This window comes from Callorhinchus milii, unplaced genomic scaffold (assembly GCF_018977255.1).
Source record: "Callorhinchus milii isolate IMCB2004 unplaced genomic scaffold, IMCB_Cmil_1.0 Scaffold5, whole genome shotgun sequence".
Lineage (NCBI taxonomy): Eukaryota > Metazoa > Chordata > Chondrichthyes > Chimaeriformes > Callorhinchidae > Callorhinchus > Callorhinchus milii.
In genome coordinates, this window is record NW_024704746.1 from 31516793 (window position 1) to 31536628 (window position 19836).

Genomic DNA, 19836 nt, shown 5'->3' on the forward strand with positions numbered 1-19836 from the left:
TCACCATAATTAAGCAGAAACAGAAACTATTCTGTTTGACCATGCTGTTAGTTGCAACGTGTGGCATGACAGCGGTCAGCCTTGATATGTCTCCACACTAATGAGCTCTGAACTGACTACTAAACAGGGAGGTAATAGGCTCTGGGCCATTAGGAAGCCTCCATGTTTGAATGGCTGACGTTTCCTTATTGGTGTGCCAGCTTTAGGAAGCAACTGGCAACACTTTGACAAAAACAGGGACGACAGAAAAAGTAATGATCACCCAAGAGAAATTAATTGCATTTTGTGAGGAATGAAAGACCCCAAACAAACCAACATGCCAGTACAAGGACTGAGCATAAATTACTTGAGCTCATCCAGAACAGCCACCAACTCTTCACATCCTACTTTGTCTATTAGTGGCATCAGTCTGAGTACTGGAGCGTAAAAATACAGCGTGCGGAGGGACAGAACAATGGAGTCTGGGTTATCACTGTGATCGCAGTGAGGTGACAGTCAAAGCCAATTTCAGGTTCAAGGTGCAAGAGTTCAATTTCCTCGGGTTTGCTCAAAAGAACTCCAAATTGGCCATTTTCGATCCAGATGAATTTGCTTGGGGTATGAGAAGAATGCAAATGGTATATATTTCAAGAAGAAAAATGCTAAATAAAGCATTTTGATCCAAACTAGCAGTAAGTAGGAACTTGGTTATTAGTCGATTGGCATATCGCTTTCCCGGGGTAATAATCTATTAAAAAAAATCGGGTCACTCAATCAACGACTGTTTGTGGGACACTGCTGTGCGTAATTAGCTGCCGCATTTTGCCCACAAAAATACACAGTCAATCCACTTTCAATATATTCTGTGAAGCGCTTTGAGACGTCTCAATGACGTTATAAGGCACTATATTAAATGCAAGGATTATTATTAGTAGTAAAACAAGGATTTCGTAGTGCGTAACACAACAAAGTCTACAAACAAACCATGAATAAATACTGCAATTGCAATAATAGTCACAAAACTATATTTCCATTATTAAGTCATACCACATAATCATGTTTTGAGGGCACAGTATAAGTTGGGATTTACAGTAATTGAAAGGGCGTAAATGGTACTATAGGAGTTTCCTTTTCTTGGACACCAACCGCACCTAGCAGTATGATGTTTATTTGAAAAGCATTTCCTCTGTATCATTGGTTACTGCTTAATGAAAGCTCAAAAGCAATTCCCCTGCTCACCAATTCCCTCGTCCATCCCTGTAAATTGATATCGCAAAGCACCAAGTGCTAACAATGCTTCAAACAGTCAAAACTCAGCCTGTGTCATGTTACTTACTCCCAAACCTGTATTAATAATGAAAATGAGTGTGGATAAATGACCACAATTTCGAAACACTGCAATCCAGATTCCCTGCTTGCTGTATAAAGGCAAATTATTTGTTTTCTGTATAAATCTTCCCCAAAATACACAGTGTAAATTATTTTGGTGTAAAAAAAGCACATATAAAAGGACTTAAGTGGGAGAATTTGATGGAATGCAATTTGGTGCATTCTTTGATATCAGGCCTGAAATTTCTGTTGACTTTCGCTTTAAACCCAATGCCTTAAAATGTAGACTATGCAGAATTTTGGCAAATCCTTAAACCCAGTATTAATTTAGAAGCTGTTTTTTCATGGTAATTTTTAAGAACTTTGAGCCTCAGTTTGTTTACTGTCTCGGACTCAATAGCCACATGTGTCATAGGATTCCAAGTACCAATAACTTTCTGGGTGAAAATGTATCTTCTAGCCTCCTTTAATCTGGTTGTTAGTTGATTGGCAGATTGCTTTCCGGGGATAATAATTCCCTTTTTAAAAAAATGTGGTCAGTCAATTCACCACTGTTTCTGGGACAATGCTGTGCGCAATTGGTTGCTGTGAATCCCCCACAAAATACACAGTTAATTCACTTTACAGTACATTCTCTGAAGCCCTTTGAGATGTCTCAACAATATGATAAGGCTCTATATCAAATGTAAGGGTTATTATTATTATGATTATTATTATTATTATGCTCCACTTTAATTCTTCCAGTGGCACCACTGAGTTTGTATATCCTTGTTACTGACTTATCAACCTAAAGAGGAAAATTTTAAATTGGAAATCTGTATGCTCAAACTGTCTTGTAAAGTTATTTTTCTTATAACTCTCGTTTGTTTCTTTTTTAAAGTTTGATTTCCTAATTTGCCATATTCCTTCACTTCGAACCCCTTCTCCTGAAACATCTTTCAAGTCTTCCACTTTTTTTTCTTCCCGCTCCTACTGTCAATGAGCATATTTGTCTAAAAGGGTTTTGAGTGGCTGAAATCTGGCTTCAAAGGCAAGTGAAAACTAGGATGATGCATGTGACTAAGCCAATTGCTGAATGATTACAACATTTTTACATTTATATGGCACTTTTCATGACAGGGGGACATGTCACAGAGTCGCCCGGGAGCTCAAGCTTTAAAGGTGGGGAGGAAGGAGACAAGGCAGACAATTAAAACACGCAACAGCAGAACATTTCTTTTTTTTAATGTTTCTCTCAATTTCTTGCACACTTTTCTTTACATATATTGCAGCCTTCATAATTCCAATCTCTCCTGACTTTGTCAAAGCTTTCTTAAACTTGTCCTTCTGTTCTGTTGATTCTCTGAAGCTTGTGTTGTCTTTGGTCATTCTATTCTATATATGTCTTTCCTAATCTATTCTGCCTGATCTCTATCCATGACTTCCCCTAATCTGTTCTGGTTGATAAAGTTGCTTATCTTTCCTGACCTCAGTTGTTGTACCTCTGGTTGTGGTGTCATTAGATCAGCTCTGACCTGTCTATCTCCCTTCTGTCCCTATCCATATCTTTGCTTTTCCCAGGACAAGATACAGAGATTTGAGTGTGGTTTACACCTTGTCTTATAATTGTTATAGTGAGTACTGAACCTTGGCATTTGCTGGACAATTAGCTTGACCCTGGCTTGATCCCGGCGCAGGCTGGCTTAGTCAGATATGAACTAAATTTTTGGTCTACATAATCTGACATTCTGATACTCCACACCAGTACAAAAACCTCAACCCCAGTCTATGTTTTAGCTTCATGTAGAGGGCCTATTTCTCCATAGACTTCCATGTGTACAAATAGCTCAGTGATTAATTCAAATGGATAGGAATCGTATTACTTATAACAGGCCCACTCAATTAACACTCTTTATGGTTGGATCTACATGTGTTAATATTCAGGTCTATGACACATCATTATGAAATAAACATCATTATTTCAATATTTACTGAATTTATTGTAATGGGTAATGTTTGAAGCTCAGATGCTATTTCCACTACAGCCTACAAATAAACACTTAGCAGTAATGACTGCAGAGTACTTTGAACCAATTTGATGCTCCAAAGATTATTAATACATTAAAGTGCTACTAATGAGGAAACAAAGTACAAAACCTCTTTCAATCATTGTACTCAGGAGACAGGTAGATTTTATATATCTTTCACAACACTTCACATTCAACACAATTTACACTGCAACCTTCTGGGATCCAATACCACTTCAATACAATTTTTATTACATTACATATAATTTAGCCTTAATGGGGGTCTATTCTGAACACTTGTTAATAAACAGTTAATAGATGAATTGTGACATTTGCACAGACAAAGTAACATATCGCTTAACTTTGTTTAAAACATGTGGTCCTGATGCTGTCATTGGCTTCTCCACGTGTAAAGGAATTGTATTAATTCCTTTAATTAAAAGTGTCTCAAAGTGCTTCACAGAATAGACTGTAAAGTGAATAGACCATATATTTGTGGATGAAATATTATGAATGTTTAATTCCAGGTATGGTGAAGGATCCTTCTGAAACTCTAAACTTCTTTCTATTCCAGATATTAAAGAATCTGCTGAGTATTTCCAGCAACTTCTGGTTTTATTTCAGATTTCCAGCATTAGTTTTTAACATTTTGGCTTCTCGGACTTGCTATTCAGAGGAATCACTTTTACTTATTGACGAACAAGAGGGTCATATGTAGCTTGATGTCACATTCAGCTCCATTCCCCGTGGAGTGAGAGGACAATTTGGGCCTGAAATCTTGTAGAGGCCCCAAATTCACTGTCACCTTCCTAAAGACACTTGCAGCCACAGCTGGAACCATGGGTATAAACAATCAAGGAAACTTTTTGCGGCATGTGAAAATGTCCACATTTACACTTATGTATCAGTAAATAAAAATAGTCCAGGTTGTTGTTTCAGAACAGAAGCCTAGAAGTGAAATACCGTCAAATGGATCAATCACAGCAGCATATGGCTGAACAACACAACTGAACATGTTGTAGCAAAGGAAACAGAAAGTAATTATTGTGGTTATATAATCCCACTGGGTCACTGAGGACAGCCTGTCCCTTGTGACCACACTATTAAATCTGCAGAATACCTGATTGGAACAATCCGATGCTTATCATCCATTCTTCTTCATTGCCCTGAGGTATTTCCCAGGCCAGAGTGGGTTGAAATGCTTAAAAACAGATGATTTGTGGCTTTTAAATTCAGATTTTAACACTTTTTGAATTTGAAATGAAAGAAATGAAAGCCTATTCATACACACTAAAGAGCTGCTGTTTGAGAAAGAGCTCACAGTACATAGTCTAGAAAACCCATTCAGACATTTTTTTCCAATTAATAAATCTCATGTATCCTTCCATTGTTTAAATGACAACTCCAGGTTTGAAACAATCAACTAATAAAAAAAATACACTCTGTGATAACATACATTCGAAAAAGGTGAGATATAATACACATTTCTATAGCACCTTTCACTTTGAGAGGACATCTCGAAATGCTTAAATACATGTAGATGTTGAAGGCCAGGTATATCCGTGAAGATTAAGTATGGTCACTCAAGTACCATCTGTTTCTAAGATGCACACAGACAATGTTTACACAGCAAATATCTTCTGCTAATTCCTTTGCCTCCTTCCACAATATTTAAAGTAAGGGGATAGTAATTGTGAAATCATTTAAGGAATCCCAAGCATTCAAAAGGGAGGTGTTATGTTCATCAGTAAAGTGATTTGGACCAGCAAATAGGATATTTTTTATGAAAGACTACTCTCATGGGCTGAGGAGAGCTTCACTAAACAACACTGAAGAAGTTCAGTGTTATTGAAGAGCTAAGACTGCTATCAGTTCTTTAACATTAAAAATCTTAAGGATATTCAGATCAACAACAACAACAACAAGATTACATTTGTATAGCGCCTTTCATGTCGGATCAATAACCCAAGGGCTCTTACCTTCAATAATTATCTAAGAAAATAATAAGTTTAAAAACTCTTTATATTGCAGTTGATTGCATGGATTCCATTTGGAAACAATTTCCTGAGGTGGTATCAGGATCAGAGTTTGGAATCGAAGTATTTAAATTGAAGTATTTTAAACTTGAAATATATTAATTATAATAATAACAATAATACTAACCCTTGCATTTGATATAGCGCCTTATCACGTTGTGGAGACGTCTCAAAGTATTTACAGAACATATTGTAAAGTGGATTGACTGTGTAATTTATGGCATTTAGTGTTGGATGGTGAAAACGGTGTTGCATCAATGCTAACTGTGTAGTGTAAATAGAACATTAAATATGCTGTTGGACATAAGCATTCTGTTAAATGGAGATACTGTCCCTACATGGTACTGATGTCCTTTTGTGTGGGGCAGTGTTCCAAATGTGACAGCTTTTCTACATCCAAAACCAATCTAAATCCCTCCCCCCCACCACATTAAAAAAAAGAATTTTAAAGCCAGCAGCAATGAAACAAGAATATTATCCCAAGACAGGAAGAAAATGCATCATTCAAGAACTCTGCATTCAAAAGCCAAAATTATACATTTTGCTGATAATATAATATAATAATCCTTGCATTTGATATGTATTTGATATATATTTGATATGCAAGGTCCGTCCAGTTTGCCTTCCATCTTCCTGGCAGTCGTATGACATGTCATGTCCCAAACTATATATTGTATCCTGAGATATTTCTGAACAGAAATCTATCTAATTTGTTCTTAAAAAAAACTTGGGCAAGTTTCCTTACTCCACGCGTCTAATAATAATCCCTACAAAACAAAACAATAATAAATTGGTCATTTTCAATCCACGACTGTTTGTGGGACACTGTTGTGCGTAATTGGCTGCCACGTTTTGCCCATAAATATACGGTCAATTCACTTTACAGTATATTCTTTAAGCGCTTTGAGACTTCGAGAAGACGTGAAAAGCGCTATATCAAATGCAAGGATTATTATTATTATTATTATTGATGTAGCGCTTTATCACATCTTCAAGACGTCTCAAAGCACTTCGCAGAAAATACTGTAAAGTGAATTGACTGTATATTTTGTGGGCGAAACGCGGAAGCCAATTGCGCATAGCAGTGTCCCACAAACAGTCATGGATTGAAGGGATCAATTTATTCCTTTTTTTGTTGAAGGAATTATTACTCCCGGAAAAGTGATCTGCCAATCGACTAACACTGGCCATATGACTCCCAACTACAGTGGTGCTCTAATTGTGTTCCAAGCTCTTTCCATTTTTAACTGTATAGCTATAGACTGAGTGAAGATTAATGGAAGGCTTGTCACAGGGGATGAGACCTATGCATTTATTTAAGTGAATATAGCAACACTCTGGGTGTATAATATCCGTTAATTACATTGATTCTTGAAAAGATCAGTTCTCTCTTGCCTGTTCCTGTTCTCCTGTCATCACAGAGTTAAATTTATGAGTACCAAACACTCTATGATCACAACACTTACTCCAGCGCTGCTATTTTCTGTGCCAGGCTAGCTATCACTGCAAAGAGCCGAAAGTCTGTCAGGCCATCTGTCACATGATAATCCGTGATTTCCAAAATCTGGAAAGAGAAAGTGACTGCTTTTAAAAAAAGGAGATTGTGAAGTTAAAATGAAAATAAGTGTAAGAAAAAAAATCAGTGAAATACACACATTGGATACACAAATACCTCCTGGCATCTCCGTATTTTCTGCCTCTTATAACTTCAGAGATCTGGATTATTTTCTCAATCTTCCTTTTATCAATTAAAACAATTCAGCCCTGTCTCTGTCAGTTCCTCCTCATAACAAAGACTTCAAAGTTTCAAAATTATCAACATATCATTAACAAATATGATAACATTTCCTGTTTGTAATGCCATCAGACTTTTTCCATTGATCAGCACCATCTGTCTCCAACTGCTAATAAAGTTTATAATTGAACTTGTCAAATTAACTACAATTCCATGAGCCTTAACCCTGTTTTAAAAGGTTTTCATGTGGAACGTTAAATCTTTAAATATATATTTTTTTCCATCTCTCATAAAAGGATTCCAATTTTATTTCCTGGTTCAGCTTCCCACTTATTCCTCCCTAGCGCCCCTTTTATCACTCCAAAGTTAAGACTTTTAAGGTCATGTACATCTACATTAGTTTTCAACTTATCCTTTAATATCATGTACCAATGTTCACAATGGCAAACTACACATTTTTAGCTGGGGAATCTCAAGTAGTACCTCCATACTTTGGAGTCCCCAAGCCTTGGCTCTTGCCAACCACCACCCAATACTTTCCAAGATTAGGTAAGCAGAGAGTGTATTCCTATCCAGACAAAGGGAAATTTCCACACGTGTGGAACTCTTAGTCTGCTCTGGATACCCTTAAATATGACAATAGATCTCCACTTGTGTCAGACGCCCAGCTAATCAAAAATAATACAGCATCACATCTAACTAAAATAATCAACTATTTCCAGGATATTGGTCAGTTTTAGTGGGTTCTAAACACTGAATCCAATGTAAGATCTGTGCTAGCATGTTGTTATGTCACATTGAAGAGAAAGGCACCATTACCTTGTTTTAAGAAAAGTGTGTTAATACATTCAACAATAAAGGTTCAACAATAATGCTACTGAGCTTTTGGTAAATTGGAAGGGGAGGTTAGATGCATCAATTGTCTGCTCCTGCCTAATACTTACCATGTTCCTATAACTCTGTCCCACTCCCCCGCTCTCTCTCATAGCCCTGCAAACAATGTCTGTCAAATACAAAGTTATGTCAATGACATCTGAGGATTGAACTTTCAGACTTAAAAACATCCCTTCACTTATTTGGAGCCTTTTAGTTCCATCCATTTAACCCTTTCTACGTCCTCCACTCTAACTCTCTGAGCTCATGCGTGTTGCTACCCAGCTTGAGAAACTCTATTGAGCATATATGCTGTACAATTTGTATGCTGTCTGCTAAAAGAGCATTCACCTGTTTGAACAGATTTTCTCTCAATTCCTGCTCTGACAACATGCTGTTAATAACATTAAACAATGGAAAACAAACATCCTCTTGAATGAAAGAAGGGTGTTTGTTAGAAGCACATACATGAGCAACTAACAATCACGCAAGCTAATTACTAGTTGAATTCACCATGCTTACACTGGAGTAAATCACTGGTAAATCATAGGTAGTTGAGACCATAGGGGTAATGCCCCCAACATTGGTAAAATGACTAACCTTAGTGATGTAAGCATATAATGGAAAAATAAAAGATGGATAAATTTACAGGCAACCAAAAATTTATTTTTTAGATTTATTTTTAACTTGGTATTTTAAATTGTTATTTGCCAATGGAAGATTTTGACTTAAAAAAAACTCAAAGAAAGAGTAACTTTAAACTACACATTGTCCCAAAGCAAAAACGTTTTTTTTTAGCATACAAAAAAAAAGCCTTGTTTGATTTTCCAAACGTAATTCAATTGATTAATCCAGGATAAAGCGTTAGCTTTTGTAATGTGACAGCAATAAACCTACTGTACATCAAACGAAGGCAAGATGTAGTGGAAAAATACTCCAGGTGGACCAGATGTAATCTTACACCTAATCTTCCAAGGCAGCTTTTACTGAGTACTGAGGGCAAGTCAGCCAATGAACTGAACATCAAATTCAACCAAAGATCTATTTAAAGTGAAAGAGAATTATCCAATTCAGATTTTTATAGTGCTGGCCATCATTTTACGCTCATCCACTCCAATTTTTAACTCTCTTCCACATTTCTCCAATCCTACCCTGAAGCAGACAGCTTTTGCTAGGACGTGAGCAATCTGGTATCTCCCGTAAGCATAAGCATGACTGAATCACATGAGAGATACAGATGAAGAAGGCCCTTTGACAAGTCCAATTCCATCCTTCCAGAATACCCACCTTACCATCCCATTCAGCATCAAACTGTTTCTTAAATGAGTCCACTCTTTACAATTGAATGCTGTACAATTGAATACTGAGCTGTGCAGGCTATTTAACTCTGTGGGAGTCTTTGCATTCAAGCCAAATTCTGTCCTCACCAGACATTCATATTTGCACACTTCCAACAAGCTTTGCCTGAACAGCAATCGGGAATGTAGCTTAGTTTTCTCTCTCTCTACTATAGGAACACAAAGACCAATTGTGCATTCGCACGCACAGCTAAATCAGTTGCGCTTGACTTCTGCTCCTATGCTACATTAATATTAATAACAATAATAATAATCCTTGCATGAGCATTTCTTTCCCAGAGTTGAATGTGCAATGTGCTGTGCCATACAATACAGTTACAACACAGGTCAGAACCTGTGATTCCAAACAAGGCGAGTTCCTAATCTGACTGAAGATAAATTGTGTTGAACTTCTTTCTAACAGTGAGGGACTATCAAAGGATGATAGTTGATGTCATATTCATGAGACACTTCTATGTATGTTTTAGAAATCTATTATTTCCTTCTGTAGCCAGTTGCTTCTGATTTTAAAGAAGCTATAATGTGTAATAACATAATAATAATTAATATTATTGATTTATGGTCAAAAGCTGTGTATTAATATTTATGTACCTCAATAGAACGTACTTATTGGTTAATTTTGTAGGAAGTCTATATTTGTTGAAATATTCTAAAACAAATACTCTTATTGTTCCATCAGTATAAGCAATCAAGTCTTAAATACATCAACACACTCTCCCAGCACCAACTTTTTAATATGACTTTACTTGTTATCTCTCCTAAAAACTGCAGAAAAATCCCAGTTGATATTCATCGGTATATCCAATTAAAACTTTGGCTTACATAAATAGGAGACAAATGTGGATTATCAAATGGATATCAAATTATCAAGTACCTCAAGCATTATCTTCAATTCAGGTTGATATAGCGACTTAGAGCACCTGTTGATTACACGTGAATAGCACAAAAGATACCCAACAATAATACCCAACAGACACAGGTAGGCCCTTGCAACAAGCAATTCTGTATAAACAGCAGTGAAAAGAGCAGACACTCAGCAGCACAGGCTGAGCCTGAATCCAATTTTCCTCAACAACTAAAAGACTATTTGATTACAAAACGACAGTTCGGCAGCTGCATTAATACAATTACCCTATAGATGTATATTTCTTCTGCATCAGTAAGTTCTCCTGCTGGAACGATTTCTTTCAGTGCCATTAAAACCTCAAGACAAGTCAAATATCCATCCTTATCACCATCTACCTGTAGAGCAATTCAGAAACATAAAGAATAGTCAGTAGAGTCTTGGCAGGGGAGAATGTACAAGTACAGTTGAGCAGATGTGGAAGTGGATTACAAAGTATTAGTTTTAGCTGTGTTTACTTAGCCCAGCTTTTGTCAACTATCAAACCAATCCTACTCATGTAATTTTATTGCCATGATTAGTCACTGCAACTCAGTGAAAAAAACATTTAACCATTAAACTCTCACACTTCATGCCACCTACAAAAAAAGGATAATTCATCAATAGCACTGAGATACAAACTTCACAAGCGAGGCTGCCGAGATATTTCATGATTGAGGAGGTAATAATAAAAATAATAATGCTTGCATTTGATATAGTGCTTTATCAGGTCGTTGAGCCATCTCAAAGCGCTTCACAGAATATACTGTAAAGTGAATTGAGTATATATTTCATGGGCGAAACGCGGCAGCCAATTGCACACAGCAGTGTCCCACAAACAGTCGTGGATTGAGTGACCAATTATTTTTATTATTTATGATCATTATGAAAAACACAGAATTAAAAGGAATCAAATATTTTTTTGTGGGCTTTAAAGATTGGATTTTAATAGCAATTATTTAACAATTCTGGCTGTATATAACTTGAAAAAATAACTGGGGATTTTTTTTGTCACAACATCCTTATCTTCTTGTTCAGGACTGAAAAGTGTAAACATCAGCAGGAAAATCGATTTCATTATACGTACAAGCTTTGAATAATACTTTAACCAACTAACTCCAAAGCAGTGTTTTCTAATTAAGATTTTATCAGTTGAGTTGGCATGAAACAACAACGAAATAGCCGGCTTCATTAACGTAATATATTAGCCTGCAAATGTTATGGTGAAAGTTCAGTTTTTCATGCAGCTCAGGTGATATTTTTGTGCATTAAATTCCTTTTAACCTGATTGTGAACTCGATATTTTATTCCTTTTAATTTGCTTAATGGTTCCCCATTCTAAGTATTGTGCACAGCACAGGCTTATCACATCTGAAGAGAAAAGCAAAAAAGTGAATCACTCCTCTGAAGAAGTGTACAGTCATTCTAATGTTACATAGGTTGAATATGCAGCAGTTTCTAATGAGATTCCTTAATTAAGGAATTAATGAGTTAAACTGGATCAAACTCATTTCGCATGAGACCATTTCGTCGAGGCTTGACTGGATTTGACTCCAGGAAGTGGAAGCAGAAGGGCAGTGTAACTGGACAGGGAACCAAATAGTTCCCTATACAGTCTGACTCCATTATAATGTGATGGTTTGAATCCCTAAAATTGGGACACTACATGTAACTGGTGAAGGGCAAACTGGATGGACCTTGGTCTTCTTTTGCCTCGCAAATTGTTAGGCTCTTGTGTTCTTAACATACAACTCGTGATTGATTTTTTGTCAATTGGTTTTATGGGACATCACTTTGATATCTGGCTCTTCAAATAATTTGTGCAATTTACTCTATTACTTCATACATTAATAGTAATTACAAACATAATACTTTACAGCCGCATTCACAGAACCTTTGAATTTCATTCCTTTGACTTTATGCTTACCGCTTCAAATGTCCTTTTGTATAATGCCAGCTTCTCTTGATTGAAAATGCAGTATTTTGCCAAAAAGTCAACTGCAAAGAACACAGAAAAGAAAGAGCCATGAGTTGCAGGAACTCTAATCTATTTAGAAATCAATCTAGTAGAAACAAGTTAGCTTTCACAAAGCTTACGATGGATTTACTTCGAATTTAGGAAACGTTTAAACATGGGTGACCTTTAAAAGCTTGTCGCCACCCAGATCCAGCAAAATGAGGAGAAAGGAAATGTTCTGAAATATAACTGGCTTTGCACAGCAGCTCCAGCAACATATTTTTTGCGAGGTGGTTGATCAAACTGGGGAATAACGCTTTAAAACTGTCATTGCCTTTGGGAGGGAAAAGGCTACTATGTAACTTGGGATTCTGGAACAAGCTGCATTTCCACAGCTATTTTTCTCTAAAAAATTGTTTTAATATACCTGTACTTATTTTTCAGAGACCTTCAGGTGTGTTACTGCCTGCAATGGTGAATATAATTGTATTAAAAGGGAAGAACTCAGGTCTGCAGATCATTATCTAGTGAATAGCGAAACGCGGCAGCCAATTGCATACAGGAGTGTCCCACAAACATTCGTGGATTGAGTGACCAATATATGTATGTATGTATGTATGTATGTATGTGTGTGTGTGTGTGTGTGTGTGTGTGTGTATGTATGTATCTGTGTATCTATGTATGAGTTGATTGAAGAGATTATTACACCTTGAAAAAAGATCCACAAATTGAACAAAAACCTGATTCCTACTGTTAGGTAAACAACCTGGTTCCTACTTACTGCTATGTAAAAAAAAACACTTTTATTTTCTGAGTGGTCCAATTTCTATAGAACTATAGGTCAATACAGGACTGATATGTAAACACAAAGTATCCCCTAAGCATTGCTCTTATATATAATTCCCCTTTGCCACTAAACACATCTTTAGTGATGCAATAATTGAAGCACCACCTGATAACATTACTTTCCTTGTTAAATTAACTTGATCCCTGTAGAAAAAGCTGATATCATCCTTTGACAAGACTTGCTCCAAACCTTAAACGTACTTGATTTACCTTAAACATTAGTACAAGGTGAAACAGAAGAAAAGATGGCACGATCTAATGTATTTTATTTAAGTGATCTTTCGGGTCAACAGAAAAGACACTGCGTCTTGAAAGCAATGTATGCGATTCTATAAGCTGAACAGGATCACCTAGGTGTAAGAGCCCTTGAATCTGTATGTGTGATCATCAGTGTACTACTCAGTATGACCAAGTTATTCCCTAGCTTACCCTCATCCCCTCCCTCCCCCCTCACCACCCTTCCCAACTCGCCAAAGGGACATCTGGCAAAATGCGATCAAATGTTTGTAATCAATTGAGAGTCAGTGACTCTATTTCTTTTGAATAATAGAAAGCTTTTTTTGTTTCTGGAGACTGGAAATCTTATCAGTTCATTCGGTCACTTTTTCTTTTTGCATATGCTCACAAATCCTCCTGGATTTATTGCAGATGTATCAAGCTCAGTGGAAATAATAGTACAAGCAAGGGGCTAGTCAGCTATTCGCTAGAATACAGAGCGATTCCAATGGGAAATTACCCACACAAAAGATGCAGTGGGGTGGTAAATGAAGCGAGTTTCATTGCTCTGAAGACTGAAAAGCTGCGATGAGACTAACACACTAATTCCTGTGTGGCAGGAAATCACCAGAAATGTTATGATTAGATATTCAGTAGGTGCTGAGCTGTATATTAAGTGGTTGCCTGAAACCCGCTTAGTCTAACCCTAACATTCACAGCCTGAAATACTGAAGTCCCTTAGCAAGAACCCAAAAAGCTTTTGGTTATAACACTAATCAACAACTTGTCTGCTCCTGTAGTCTTTACTGTGCAAATATTAATTTCCTTCACCTCTGTACTATATTCTGATATACTGAAGCCAAGATTATGGGAGAGTATTTTAGGAGAATCTGAAAGGAGGATTGTTGTAGACAGGACTCCAGAGATTTTCTATGCATCCAATTCGTAGGTAAACCTCTTAATTTTGAATTTAATTGGAACTCTATTGAAATAAGGCCATGAGTGGATCGCTGAACTAGCTCTCAGAATTTAAGACGTTGACATTTGAGGAATGTTTTCGACTGGAAAAGCTATAACTATGTTTGCTTGAGCAAAAAACCCCAAAACGTTAGGAAATGTCTGAGTCTGGTCTTCTTGCCCAAACAAGATACAAACGAGAGAAGGTAACCCATCACTATCCTTGGCAAAATCATGTTAACCTTGGTAAAGATATATTAGCAACATCTTTAGCTCAGGGTGATCCAACTTTTTGGCTGGTGAGGGCCAGCTGCCCTCTTTGAGAAATGTCCACGGGCAGCATAAGCAATATTTTGGTGTTTCCCCTTCAGAAACATAAGATAAAATTTACAGGTTATGGAGCGAGCGGGTCGACTAGATGAAATGGAGGGAGGAGGGCCAGATGCAGTCCATGGGTCTCCAGTTGGACAACCCTGCTTTAGCTGAAAAGTTCCTTCTCTGGTTTGGGTTACCTACAATAAATTATTATTTCCAAATCGTTTTGCCAACCTGGCAAATTAGACCCCATAGCTGTCGCTAAGGAGAATATTAATTATTACAGTAAAAGTTTTCTTAAAAGTTTGCACCACCTAAATAGCATGAGCGCCACCAAGGGGAAAATTGGGCCCAAACATGACTATATGAATAATATTGATAGTAATATTTCTTAGATAATCTGCAGTGAATTTATAATTTCAAATCAATATAATAATAAATAATAATAATCCTTGCATTTGATATAGTGCCTTATCAAGTCTTTGAGAATTCCTAAAGCGCTTCACAGAATATACTGTAAAGTGAATTGACGGTATATTTTGTCGGCAAAATGCATAAAAATCCCATAAAAATTCTATTTCATTTTTAAATCAATTGTTCATGTTAGCCTGAAAAGTGTTTGCATTATTTCTAGATCTGAAAAATACCATACAAAGGTTAATGTAAATATATATTTATAAAATCTACTTCATATAATATAAAGTGGTATAATCCATAATAAGGTATTGAGGGTTTTTATACTTAACAGAGGTTATATCACACCACTTTACAGCATGTCCTGGGAAGTGCTTTGAGATGTCTTGATGATGTGATACAGCATTATATCATATGCCAGGGTTATCATTAAACATGTTCATGTGACATTTAACTGTTCCTGACTTCCCACTAAATCACAGATCTCATAATCCAAGCAGCTCTGTGTACATGACAAAGGCAGTGATACAGGAAACCTAGATAAAGTAATGATTACAAAAGGCATGAGGTGTGAGAACCTGTGGTCAGATCGATAGCTATCCGTGCAGGCCAGCTCCATCAGTTTTGGCTGGAAATAAGGCTGACTTAACACTTGTCCAAGGTACAACAAGAATATCCTACAGAGTGGCCTTTTGAAGCTGTTCTTAATGGCTTACCTGATGCCCCCCTGAGAGCTGTCGGATTGCACACAAAGGCCAACACAGCACATGCTGACGGATGTGACCATAACCAATAATAGTTCAGGAGATTCCATGCCTGAGTTGTTTGGGATTGGTTTAGATGATCATATTTAAGTTGAAGTATCAATCATAGTTATCAGTATATGAAGTAATACTCCTTGCATTTGATATAGCACCTTATCACGTGGTTGAGACATCTCAAAGCACTTCACAGAATATACTGTAAAGTGAATTGACTTAATATTTTTTTTGTGGGTGAAATGTATATGTGTACACCGGGCCACAATGAGGTTATGTGTATTATTTTGGCTCCTGTAGATTCTATGAGGCCAGTTACCTAAAGGAAAGCACCTGTGCAAGTACAACTTCCTATTCTTCTTCGGGGAGCCAACTCTGTGACAGTAGCCATGGAGAGTGGAAAACTGGACAGTGTTTCACAAAGATTCTCGGAAACTGCTTTTAGTTGTGACAGTTGATGAAGAGAACAGCTGGTGTCTCTACTCTCGACATTTCCAACGAAAGGTAAGTAGCATCATGTCACAACGCGGGAGTAAATTAACTGAGATCAGGCTGTAACTGAATAATTTAACAAGTGCATGTTTCAAAATGTTCCTATAAGTGACGTTCAATTCTCATGGGAAGCTTTTCAGGTTATTTTTGGCCTACAGACTGATTTTTTAGAACATAAATTTAGAAGTAGTTTGGTCCAGAAAACATATTCCAATTAATGAATTGATGTCGGAGATAGCTCCAAGCATTGCTCCCCTTTAAGTGCCCATTACTTAAAGTCTCATCTCCAGTGAACACTATCGTGTCATGGGTTTGAGGTTCTACCCTTCTAAAGTTTCTGAAAACAATAATTGTTGAACTCCTTACATTGTTTTCCGGGGTAATAATACCTCCCTCACCCAAAAAAATTATAATTTGGTCACTAAATCCATGACTGTTTTGGGACACAGCTGTGCACAATTGGCTGCCACGTTTCGCCCACAAATCTACAGTGAAATTCACTTTATAGTGTATTCTGCGAAGTGCTTTGAGGCATCTGAAAGACATGATAAGTCGCTATATCAAATCCAGGTATTATTATTTGCCATGTTACTTAGAAATCTGTTGTGCAATTTGCTATTGGAAATAATAATCAGTATAAGAGGAAGGAGTAACATTAGTATAGGATAGAGTGCGGGGAGCTGAGCTTCTCATAGTACAGGTGAGTGTGTGTGCATGTGTGCGTATGTTGGGGGTGGGGGAGAGCATCCAAACACAGTTCACGCCGGAACACAAGCATTTCAAGGTGCAGGTGCAGATCTTCTTTAACCAAGGGCTCAGATATTAGGGAGTGCAGAGAAGACATAAATTGAAGGTAAAAAGAAAGGGCCTGAAGTGCAAGAGAAATAAAATGATCAATAGAGCAGCTGCAAATTCAGTTTTGTCCTGGTCTTTCATTGCTTCCTATTTCTGCAGTGCCGCAGACTGGCTTCATCCAGTAATAACACACGCATAATTTAATCAGCACAATATTAAAAGAACAGATGCACATCACAGACGAGTACTTTAATGCAAAACAACAAAGAATCAAGGGGTCCTTTTGTGCCACACAGATGTTTATGGATTAAAAAGAGAAGTCCCTTTTGCAAAGCTCAGTAGAAAACAAAGTGCATCTCGAAGTACCAGTACTTGTGTGAAATTGCATCTATAGAAATTTCTAAAGTAATTTTAATAAGTCCTTGTATCGGCTTTCAATTCATTAAAATTCCTACAATATTTAGCATTTGTTCTTTGCGTACGTGGACTGAGTCAAGCTTTGTACCAATGGAGGCCTGAAGGCATGAAATCTGTTAATTATAGGTTTTACATTTTATTACATACCTATACTAGAGCCCGGGTTTGTAGATCATGTTCAACAAAGCACATAGTCTATATTCTCAATACTAATATTTGTGATTATAGTCTTTAGGACTTTTTTTAAGAGTACACAGTACTGTGGACGGAATATTTTTGCATTGTTTTAAGAACCTTATTGTAACCTAATATTACTTTCATCCCCGCTCCTCATCTGAATTCTTCACTGCACTGTTGAAGCTGACATCCACAGACTTAATTTTATAGGTCGTGAAGAATGTAACAAGTAAAAATATAATTCGTTTTGGTATATTGAAAATACTTCAACTTACTGGGATCATTTTTATCACAAGAATAATTATAATAATGCTTGCATTTGATATAGTGCTTTATCACATCAGCTAGACATCTCAAAGCGCTTCACAGAATATACTGTAGAGTGAATTGACTGTGTATTTTGTGGGCTTCACGTCCATTGTTTAAGAAAGCAATCACGCAGTTAATCCATCCAATTACTGAACACAAGATATGTTGGAAATTTCTGCTGAGCAACCTTGTGCTCATTGTGTAATATTTAAGTGACCAAGATCACAAGACTTTTTCGAATGAAGAAGGCCCTTGAGCCCATCATCCCTCCAGAATACCCACTCTACTGTCCACCTTTCACAGCATCAAACGTCTTCTTAAATGCATCCAGTGTTCTGGCCTAACCAGTCTTCCTGGTATCCTGTTTCAGTTATTGATTGCCCTCTGAGTAAAGAAAAACATTTTTTCTAGATGTTATTTTCAAGTCCTTTTTGGGGGGTTGTAGACATAAGACTTTGGTTCAGTCCACAGTGTTCTGTGTTGAAGCCAGCTACAAACATTTTTCTGTACTATGCCTGCTTGAACCATCACTTTGGCATCATATTCGATATCTGCTCCAAATGGCACTACTGATCACAGACCAGCCAGCCTGGCTCATTGGCAAGATTTTGAGAGGCATACTGGGGGCAAGGATTCTTCCCATTCATCTTCTGCTAACCTTGCAAACCAAAGACCGAATGGGTAGTGTAGTCCTAGTTGGACAAGCAGCAGGAATCTCGCCAAACGGTGCTTTCAATGATAGGTTATGTAGTTTTAGTTGGTTAAATTTCAGGATTACCCCAATGCACACTCTGTGTTAGGTAAGCAGTGTGTCCTTCTGGGGACAGAGTGTGCATTCCTTTCCAGAACCAGGAGTTTCCATGTATAGGTGACATGCATAAAACAGTCTATTTGGATACTCTTTCACATGGCGACTGGTTTCTGAAGTTGTCGACAGACAGACAGCTGACCAAAAAAATTATTTAAATGCAACATAAACCTAAAATGAATTCCTAAATAGAGTTGCACTTTACAACTTTGCAGAAAAGAAACAGAGAATGAGCATGCAGGAGGACAATTAAATTAAGAAAAATTGCATGTTGCATTGTTGAGTATCTGCAGGAGAGAGAGTGTGTGGCAGGCAACATTAGGTTGATCAGACAACATGTAATTGTCCTCTTTGGAATAAGAATTTTCTTGAATTGTTCCCTCAAATCATCTCCATCTATCATATATTATAGCAGGGAACCATATATTTCTTATCCACGTAAACTGTGAGCCGGAGATTATGCTTGTGATGTAAACCACTAAAACTGCTTTAATACTAACACTGGATTGTTGCTTAATACCAGCATTCGCTAAAGACCAGTAAGTAGTGTCTGTCACTGGGCTATGTGGATTAGAAAGATTTTATTACACTCTTCACTTCAAAGCGGTGAGATTAGTAAAAAATACACCTTCCTGCCACCCAATCCAGTTGGATTAATGCCAGAAAAAAATAATACATTTGTCTGATCACTTGGATCAAACCAGCATTGCATTTGACTAACAAAACAAAGAAAATGTTCTCAGAAAGTAGATGCCAGAAGGCTACCCTTGTATTCTGTAATCTGTATTCTCATTTCAGTTGAACGATGTGACAAATTCCTGTCACTCCTATTAACCAGTTTCCACCCAGAAGTGTTAACATTTCCAATCTTTTTAGTGGGAGCTCAGGACTATTCATACAAATGAATAATATGATAATCCTAGCATTCATTAGAGCACCTTATTGCGTCGTTGAGACGTCTCAAAACGCTTCACAGAATATATTGTAAAGTGAATTAATTGACTGTCTATTTTGTGGGTGAAATTTCACACAGCAGTGTCCCACAAGCAGACGTGGATTGAATGACCACATTTTCTTTTGCAGGGATTATTACCACCAATCGACTAACAGGGTTCCTACTTACTGCTAGATACACAGAGTGGTGTGGAGTAAGGAAACTTGCCTAAACGTCTCGTA

The 19836-nt window shown here is 37.1% G+C and overlaps 1 protein-coding gene across 1 annotated transcript in view; it reads right to left on the reverse strand.

Moving 5' to 3' along the window:
- The window catches only part of LOC103179917, a 56142-nt gene that overhangs the window by 12667 nt on the left and 23639 nt on the right, over positions 1 to 19836 (reverse strand). The window contains exons 11-13 of the mRNA XM_042335049.1: positions 12127 to 12197; positions 10448 to 10558; positions 6817 to 6914 (exon numbers count right to left, since the gene is read on the reverse strand). Coding sequence (XP_042190983.1) covers positions 6817 to 6914; positions 10448 to 10558; positions 12127 to 12197 — 280 coding nt within the window. The remainder of the gene's footprint in view (positions 1 to 6816; positions 6915 to 10447; positions 10559 to 12126; positions 12198 to 19836) is intronic.